The 10000-nt window shown below is 45.8% G+C and overlaps 2 protein-coding genes across 2 annotated transcripts in view; both read left to right on the top strand.

Moving 5' to 3' along the window:
* slc45a2 (solute carrier family 45 member 2) overlaps positions 1 to 1537 on the top strand; it is a gene marked incomplete at its 5' end in the record, with an annotated part of 9475 nt that extends 7938 nt beyond the window's left edge. The window contains 1 exon segment of the mRNA XM_083698102.1: positions 1265 to 1537. Coding sequence (XP_083554228.1) covers positions 1265 to 1486 — 222 coding nt within the window. The 3' untranslated portion in view covers positions 1487 to 1537.
* A 1347-nt stretch (positions 1538 to 2884) lies between these two features.
* Positions 2885 to 10000, top strand: part of rai14 (retinoic acid induced 14) — an 18912-nt gene continuing 11796 nt past the window's right edge. Inside the window, exons 1-5 of the mRNA XM_083698101.1 lie at positions 2885 to 3097; positions 4869 to 4944; positions 7408 to 7538; positions 7777 to 7865; positions 8127 to 8191. Of these exons, the coding sequence (XP_083554227.1) occupies positions 4909 to 4944; positions 7408 to 7538; positions 7777 to 7865; positions 8127 to 8191 (321 nt within the window). The 5' untranslated portion in view covers positions 2885 to 3097; positions 4869 to 4908. The remainder of the gene's footprint in view (positions 3098 to 4868; positions 4945 to 7407; positions 7539 to 7776; positions 7866 to 8126; positions 8192 to 10000) is intronic.

Raw genomic sequence — 10000 nt, 5'->3', positions numbered from 1 at the left:
TTCTTGTCGTTGAGGAGGGCCTTTAGGTCAACCTGTAAACACTGCACCCTCCTAGTAGGTACGGTGTTCTCCACACAGAAGTTAATGTAGTCCGAGATGCAATGTGAAAGACCACCAATGTCCTCCCCATGTGACTCACAGAGAACTTCCCAGTCCGTTGTCTCAAAACAGTCCTGCAGAGCCTCATCAGCCTCCTGTGTCCATCTCCTCACAGTCCTAGTGGTCACAGAGTGCTGCTGGACTAGAGGCTCATACATGGGCTTGAGGTGGACTAGGTTGTGGTCCGATCTGCCCGGGGGGGGGGGAGTGCTGTAGCGATGTAGGCGTCCTTCACATTAGCATATAACAGGTCCAGTGTTTTGTTCTCCCAAGTGGAGCACTTCACAAACTGGGAGAACGTTGCCAGTGTTTTTGTCAGGGTGACACGGTTAAAATCCCCGGAGATTGCAATGAATGCACTGGGGTGCTGGCTCTGTAGTCTCGCGATAACAGCGTGCATAGTCTCACACGCTGCCTCCTGCTGGCAGAGGGGGGATATATGCAACCACAACAATAACATGAGAGAACTCACGTGGCAAATAACATGGGCGAAGTCCTACGGCCGAAAGTTCGATGTCCGGGCTACAGACGCTTTCCTTCACGTGAATATGGCCAGGATTGGGTTCGAGTTTGGGTTAGGGTTAGAGTTAGGGTTATGGTTAGGTCAGGATTGCACCATCTGTTGTTGATAAATACAGCAACTCCTCCGCCTCGCTTTTTGCCGCACTGACGGTGAATCCTGTCCGCCTGCACTGTCTGAAAGCCCTCGATGGTGGTGTTTGCGCCGGGAATAACTTCCTGCAGCCACGTCTCCGTAAAACACATAAGACTTCAACCCCGCTCTGCTTTCCCGATGCAGTCTCCTTATTTCCTCCGATACCGGAGGAAAATCGCCAACGCGATCAGCTGTTCTCGGAAGTAAACAATGGTGATCTCGCAGCACGCAAATCCACCAGGTATAAAAACAGTCGCCATGAGTAGTAAAACGGTGAAAACGTAAATAAAAAGTTTAGTGGCCGTGGTTATTTTGGTTAGCGGAGCTGCTGAACACCATCCCCTTCAATATCCTGGCTGGATACCAGGTACACACACACACACACACACACTTGCAGACGATGTCCCTTATCCCTCCACTAAGTAATCCTAATATATGAACACACTGTTTATATGATATTATTATTTTATATTACATAACTCTAATACTCCCCCACCCTCCCCACCGCAGGGGAAGCTGGGTAAAGAGGGCGGAGACCAGCAGGGGCGTGGCACGGGCGTGGACCTGGCCGCTCTCACCTGTATGGTCCAACTGGCTCAGATCATTGTGGGGGCGGGGCTAGGAGCGCTGGTCAACATGGCGGGGAGTGTGATCGTGGTTGTCCTATCAGCATCCACCATGGCTCTGTTCGGCTGCCTCTTCATCGCCCTCTTCATCAGACATGTGGACTAACCTCTGACCCTGTGACCTTGTGAATATCCTGTTCAATAAAGATACTGTAATCTCCTGATGTTTTAATAAAGTTACAACAAACCTCTCTCTGTCTCTCTGTCTCAACAAAAATAATACTAAACAATATAAACAATAAATACAATAGTAGTAAGAGTTCAGGGATCCATAGTGAAGGGAAGCTTCCTGGTGGGACCCGGGTGGAGTAGACTCAGTCTGGACCAGGGTGGAGGGTGGAGTAGACTCAGCCTGGACCAGGGTGAAGGGTGGAGGAGACTCAGCCTGGACCAGGGTGGAGGGTGGAGTAGACTCAGCCTGGACCAGGGTGGAGGGTGGAGGAGACTCAGTCTGGACCAGGGTGGAGGGTGGAGGAGACTCAGCCTGGACCAGGGTGGAGGGTGGAGGAGACTCAGTCTGGACCAGGGTGGAGAAGCAGAAAGAGGATTAGAGGCTGTTGCAAACTGAAAAACTGATACATAAAAGAGTAGGAGAGAATCAGCATAAAGCAGGTGGCCTGAGGCCTGAGGCCCATCTAACCCTAACCCTAACCCTAACCCTAACCCTAACCCTAACCCATCTAACCCTAACCCTAACCCTAACCCTAACCCTAAAGGACATCTAAAGGACATCTAAAGGACATCTAAAGGACATCTAAGGGACATCTAAAGGACATCCAAAGCCACTCTGTCACGGGCCGGCCAGCCAGAGAGACACCCGGGGGGTAGAGGGGGCAGCGGCTAACCCTAACCCTAACCCAGCTCTATTACTGCTACATACAGTAGTCCTAACCCTAACCCAGCTCTATTACTGGTACATACAGTAGTCCTAACCCTAACCCTAACCCAGCTCTATTACTGGTACATACAGTAGTCCTAACCCTAACCCTAACCCAGCTCTATTACTGGTACATACAGTAGTCCTAACCCTAACCCTGACCCAGCTCTATTACTGGTACATACAGTAGTCCTAACCCTAACCCTGACCCAGCTCTATTACTGGTACATACAGTAGTCCTAACCCTAACCCTGACCCAGCTCTATTACTGGTACATACAGTAGTCCTAACCCTAACCCAGCTCTATTACTGGTACATACAGTAGTCCTAACCCTAACCCAGCTCTATTACTGTTACATACTGTAGTCCTAACCCTAACCCTAACCCAGCTCTATTACTGGTACATACAGTAGTCCTAACCCTAACCCTAACCCAGCTCTATTACTGGTACATACAGTAGTCCTAACCCTAACCCATGGATCAGTCTCTCAGAGGTAATGTGTGTTCCCATCGCCAGGCGGCGTATGAACGCCATGCAGAGACAACCTGAACGGGAACCGGGGCACGAGGAAGATGACGTCACCTTCCAACCGGGGAAAAATCAGCGCGAGCAGCTCCGGGGCAGACGGCAGGCTCGGGAGGATTAGAACTCTGAAGGTGTTTCAGGATCGAACAGAAACAGAAAGGACCTCTTCCTTTCCTCTCCAACCTCTTCCTTTCCTCTCCAACCTCTTCCTTTCCTCTCCAACCTCTTCCTTTCCTCTCCAACCTCTTCCTTTCCTCTTCAACCTCTTCCTTTCCTTCAATCTCAGCCTGTTCCCGTCAATCCAACTTTAGAGGGTAAGTGTTTTAATCTACCAATCTAAGTGTTTTAATCTACCTATCTAAGTGTGTTAATCTACCTATCTAAGTGTGTTAATCTACCTATCTAAGTGTTTTAATCTACCTAAGTGTTTTAATCTACCTATCTAAGTGCTAACTGCTGTTTTCATTTTTGAAACAAAGTTGATGTAGATATATAGATATGTGGATATGTGGATATATAGATATGTAGATATATAGATATGTAGATATATAGATATGTGGATATGTAGATATATAGATATGTGGATATGTAGATATATAGATATGTGGATATGTAGATATATAGATATGTGGATATGTAGATATATAGATATGTCGGCTGAACTGGCGTTTCTATAAGGGAGTTGCTGCCGTGTCTAAATTGGTTGAATACTATATTATACTAACCCTATATTATACTAACCCTAACCCTATATTACACTAACCCTAACCCTATATTATACAAACCCTAACCCTATATTACACTAACCCTAACCCTATATTATACTAACCCTAACCCTATATTACACTAACCCTAACCCAATATTATACTAACCCTATATTACACTAACCCTAACCCTATATTATACTAACCCTAACCCTATATTAGACTAACCCTAACCCTATATTATACTAACCCTAACCCAATATTATACTAACCCTATATTATACTAACCCTAACCCTATATTATACTAACCCTAACCCTATATTACACTAACCCTAACCCTATATTATACTAACCCTATATTATACTAACCCTAACCCTATATTATACTAACCCTATATTATACTAACCCTATATTATACTAACCCTAACCCTATATTATACTAACCCTAACCCTATATTATACTAACCCGATATTATACTAACCCGAACCCGATAACATACTAACCCTAACCCTATATTATACTAACCCTATATTATACTAACCCTAACCCGATATTATACTAACCCGATATTATACTAACCCTATATTATACTAACCCTAACCCGATATTATACTAACCCTAACCCGATATTATACTAACACTAACCCGATATTATACTAACCCGATATTATACTAACCCTATATTATACTAACACTAACCCGATATTTATACACGGGATTGAAACACAGACTTCACCGCTATGCTACATTTGTGTACCGCAACAGTTCGTGTGTGTGTCTGGTTGCTACTTTGTGGCAGCCTCTTACTTCTGTCTTCGTGTTTTCATTTAAGTTCGGCTCGGTGTGTCTGTTGAATGTTCGGTGTGTCCAAAATAGTACAACAGCCTTATTATAATGTATTCATTTGACTTGTTAACAAGCTGTCATTCATCCTAAACCGTTCACAAACCGTCATCTGTCCTCTTGTAAGGCTTCATCCACTGTTTCTACACTTTACCCTGTAACTACCCTCTGTAACTACCCTCTGTAACTACCCTCTGTAACTACCCTCTGTAGAGCATCACCAGGACACGTTGTAATGGGACTGTAGAAAGGAACTTGGTTGTTTATTTTCATATATTTCAACTTGTTATAACAGTAGAACTAGTGATTCTAACCCTAACCCTAATCTAACCCTAACCCTAATCTAACCCTAACCCTAACAGTAGAACTAGTGATTCTAACCCTAACCCTAATCTAACCCTAACCCTAATCTAACCCTAATCTAACCCTAATCTAACCCTAACCCTAATCTAACCCTAACCCTAATCTAACCCTAACCCTAACAGTAGAACTAGTGATGATGTCTCTCAGGTTAACTCATGTTCTGTTTCTCAGCTGTGTTGACCAGTCGGAGACTGTATGGACCAGAGCCAACATGAAAAGCCTTAAAGCAAAGTTCAGGAAGAGCGACGTAAGAACTTTCATTCATTCATTAATTCATTCATGTGATGATCGTGAGGTTTACTCTGAAGTTAGAGCTACGTCATGTTCTGCTACATCAGCGGTTCCCAACCTTTTCTGGCTCGTGACCCCACTTTGACGTCACAAAACTCTAGTGACCCAAGACATTGAAAACACAGACAATTTTTTGCTGAACTTAATTTGTTTTCGATCATGTAATAGTTTGTAATACTATGTTGCAAATAAACGTTCGTTTTAGACCATATTTAGGCTATTTCATGTATATTACTGTGGACGGCAGCCGGAGGACGAGCCACAGATTAGTGCACAAAGAGAGGATGTTATTTGCCAGTGCAGGACATGTACAGGTGAGCTTGTATTTACGTATTAAGGCTGCAAATTAATGCTGAACAAACAATGACTCAAATTAAACAATGAAAAAAAGAGCTAAGTAGGCTACAAATATGGGCTCTATTAGCCTAACCCTAACCCTAACCCTAACCCTTGGCAGTCTCATGTTCAGGAAGACGGAGACATATCCTTGTGAAAAGCATTCTCCTGCATGTAACAAACAAATGTCAAAGCATGGGCATGTTTCCTTCTGTGCTGACATCCACTAGTAGAGCAGAGGCTGGGGTCCTTCTGTTAGCGTGCTCTCTTGGTCGTTAGCGATTGTATCTGTCCTTCTTCTCGCTGTGTTATCAGACAACGGTCTTGTCTTCTGTTTCTGCGCTTCTCCCTCCCCACACATCGTTTTTACCATTTCAGTGGCAGCTGGCAATATCAAAGTCTCAACAACGGTATGTGGCTTCATAGCATTTGCAACAAGATAGCTCACCTCAAAAGATGTTTTCAAGGCTCTCTGACAGTCATCGCCTTTCTGAAGTATACTCGCTGCTTATTCAGCTCTGCATATTTCTTTTCAATGAAAGATTTTGGTTTGCCTACATATTCTTTATGAGTTGTCTCAAAATGTCTTTTGAGCTTGTTGGGTTTCATGCTCTCGGTAGACAGGAAGTTACCACACAGCAAACATTAGGCTTTTTCTCATTGTTTTCAGTTATGCTATTAGTTATGTTATTAGTAAATCCATACTGAAGACAGGTTTCATCCTATGTTCTCTGTGTTTGTGATGTGTGTTTCTCAGGTTCAGGTGAAGATGTCTCGGGGGTTAGGGTTAGGGTTAGGGATAGGGTTAGTGTTTGTGATTAGGGTTAGGGTTTGTGATTAGGGTTAGGGTTAGTGTTTGTGATGTGTGTTAGGGTTAGGGTTAGTGTTTGTGATGTGTGTTAGGGTTAGTGTTTGTGATGTGTGTTAGGGTTAGGGCTAGCTTGTGTGAGCGTGGCTTCTTCTAAAGAGCAGAAGTATCCTGAGGTTCTATTCTGGGTTCTGGAATGTGTTTGGCTGCCAGACAGAACAGCCCTGTCCAACCGCTGACCAGACTCCTACCACACACACACACACACACACACACACACACACACACACACACACACACACACACACACACACACACACACACACACACACACACACGTACACCCATACACACACACGTACACAGACACACACATGCACACATACACACACACGTACACATACACACACACCACACACACACACACACACACACACACACACACACACACACATACACACACACACACACACACACACACACCCGAGCCTCCAGACTTTATCTAATGGATGTGTGTGTGTTGGATTAAGGGCAATTATATTATTTATATATATTAATATAAAGTATATATTATAGTATATATAAATATATAGTATAAAGTATATATTATAGCAGATATTAATATATAGTATAAAGTATATATTATAGTAGATATTAATATGTAGTATAAAATGGAAACCAGCATCTATTGGTACATCTGATTGGTTGGTCAGGATACTGAGTGTTTTAATACCCAGAATGCAGCGGGACGCTCATCTCAACATGTTTCATCTACCATGACGAGTTACCGTGGAAACCAACCGCTTGTCTCTCAGATTCCCAGCAGCTCATTCCTCTGACAGACCCGGTCCTCTGATACCAGAACCAGACCCGGTCCTCTGATACCAGAACCAGACCCGGTCCTCTGATACTAGAACCAGACCCAGTCCACTGGTACCAGAACCAGACCCAGTCCACTGGTACCAGAACCAGACCCGGTTCACTGGTACCAGAACCAGACCCGGTTCACTGGTACCAGAGAGACTGAGGTTTGTTCAGGAGAGGCGTGAGAGAGGCAGGAGCAGCAGGATGTCGAATCATGTGACCAGGATTGCGGAACGCAGCAGTTTGGTTGATGAATCTCTGGTTTGATTGACAGGTCGACCAGCCAACGGCTGCCTTAACCCTCCTAACAAGGCCTGTCACTAAAGCAGGTGGTTCTCCTCTCTCCTCTCCTCCTCCTTCTCCTCTCCTCTCCTCTCTTCCTCCTCTACTCCTCCTCCTCTCCTCCTCCAGGCTCATGAGTGGAGTAGGAATGATGAGCGCCTGCTGTCTGCGGTGGAACATGGGGAGGTGGAGAAGGTCGCTGCCCTGCTGGCCAAGAAAGGAGCCAGCGCCGTCAAACTGGACAGCGAGGGCAAGTCAGCGTGAGTATTTCTGCCCCAAACTATCCAACGCACCAAGACTCTAACCCTAACCCTAATCCAACACACCGTGATGAACTAACCCTAACCCTAACCCTACACACCGTGACGATGACAGTGTTTCAGCCACAGGGTTTCCATGGTTTCAGCCCTCAGCTGCTACATCACATTCATCTGATGGTTGTTTCAGTGGTTGATGGGGATGTTACCATGGTAACAGATGTTGTTGTTGTGTCTCCAGCCTCCATGTTGCCGCCAGCCGCGGCCAATCAGAGTGTCTGTCTGTCATCCTGGCACATGGAGCCGACCTGTCAGTCACAGACGCCTCAGGTACCACAACTTCCTGTCATGTAGACACAGAGTAGAGATACTTTATATGAATACACACCATTTAACTGACGCTTTTATCCAAAGAGACTTACATTACGGTGAGTGCATCCATGTTTCAGTATAGATGGTCCCAGCAGGAATCAAACCCACAACCTAAGCATTGTTAACGCCATGATCTACCAACTGAGACACAGGGGACCACAGATACAACAGAGATACAGAATAGAGATATTGTTTCTTACTTGAATCTCTTTATTACAGGTTTTAATGCTTTACACCTTGCTGCCAAAAACCACCACCAGGAGTGTGCCAAAAAACTGATCCAGGTAAGACAGACCTACTGACCTATAGACCTACAGACAGACCTACTGACCTATAGACCTACAGACAGACCTACTGACCTATAGACCTACAGACAGACCTACTGACCTATAGACTTACAGACAGACCTATAGACCTACAGACAGACCTACTGACCTATAGACCTACAGACAGACCTATCTATAGACCAACAGACAGACCTATAGACCTACAGACAGACCTACCTATAGACCTACAGACAGACCTACTGACCTATAGACCAACAGACAGACCTACTGACCTATAGACCAACAGACAGACCTACTGACCTATAGACCTACAGACAGACCTACTGACCTATAGACCTACAGACAGACCTACTGACCTATAGACCTACAGCACTGATGGACCTGAATTGACCCCCCCCCCCATAACTGACAAACCCTCCCCCCTTCTGCTCAGTTGCACTCTCTCTACACCCTACACCCTACTCTCTCTACACCCTACACCCTACTCTCTCTACACCCTACTCTCTCTACACCCTACACCCTACTCTCTCTACACCCTACACCCTACTCTCTCTACACCCTACTCTCTCTACACCCTACACCCTACTCTCTCTACACCCTACACCCTACTCTCTCTACACCCTACACCCTACTCTCTCTACACCCTACTCTCTCTACACCCTACACCCTACTCTCTCTACACCCTACTCTCTCTACACCCTACTCTCTCTACACCCTACACCCTACTCTCTCTACACCCTACTCTCTCTACACCCTACACCCTACTCTCTCTACACCCTACACCCTACTCTCTCTACACCCTACTCTCTCTACACCCTACACCCTACTCTCTCTACACCCTACACCCTACTCTCTCTACACCCTACTCTCTCTACACCCTACACCCTACTCTCTCTACACCCTACACCCTACTCTCTCTACACCCTACACCCTACTCTCTCTACACCCTACTCTCTCTACACCCTACACCCTACTCTCTCTACACCCTACTCTCTCTACACCCTACTCTCTCTACACCCTACACCCTACTCTCTCTACACCCTACTCTCTCTACACCCTACACCCTACTCTCTCTACACCCTACACCCTACTCTCTCTACACCCTACTCTCTCTACACCCTACACCCTACTCTCTCTACACCCTACACCCTACTCTCTCTACACCCTACACCCTACTCTCTCTACACCCTACTCTCTCTACACCCTACACCCTACTCTCTCTACACCCTACACCCTACTCTCTCTACACCCTACTCTCTCTACACCCTACACCCTACTCTCTCTACACCCTACACCCTACTCTCTCTACACCCTACACCCTACTCTCTCTACACCCTACTCTCTCTACACCCTACACCCTACACCCTACTCTCTCTACACCCTACACCCTACTCTCTCTACACCCTACACCCTACTCTCTCTACACCCTACTCTCTCTACACCCTACACCCTACTCTCTCTACACCCTACACCCTACTCTCTCTACACCCTACTCTCTCTACACCCTACTCTCTCTACACCCTACACCCTACTCTCTCTACACCCTACTCTCTCTACACCCTACACCCTACTCTCTCTACACCCTACTCTCTCTACACCCTACACCCTACTCTCTCTACACCCTACACCCTACTCTCTCTACACCCTACTCTCTCTACACCCTACACCCTACTCTCTCTACATCCTACACCCTACTCTCTCTACACCCTACACCCTACTCTCTCTACATCCTACACCCTACTCTCTCTACACCCTACTCTCTCTACATCCTACACCCTACACCCTACTCTCTCTACACCCTACACC

The sequence above is a fragment of the Argentina silus genome (genome assembly GCF_951799395.1).
Source record: "Argentina silus genome assembly, contig: scaffold_106, whole genome shotgun sequence".
Lineage (NCBI taxonomy): Eukaryota > Metazoa > Chordata > Actinopteri > Argentiniformes > Argentinidae > Argentina > Argentina silus.
This window is presented reverse-complemented; position numbering and strand designations above follow the sequence as displayed.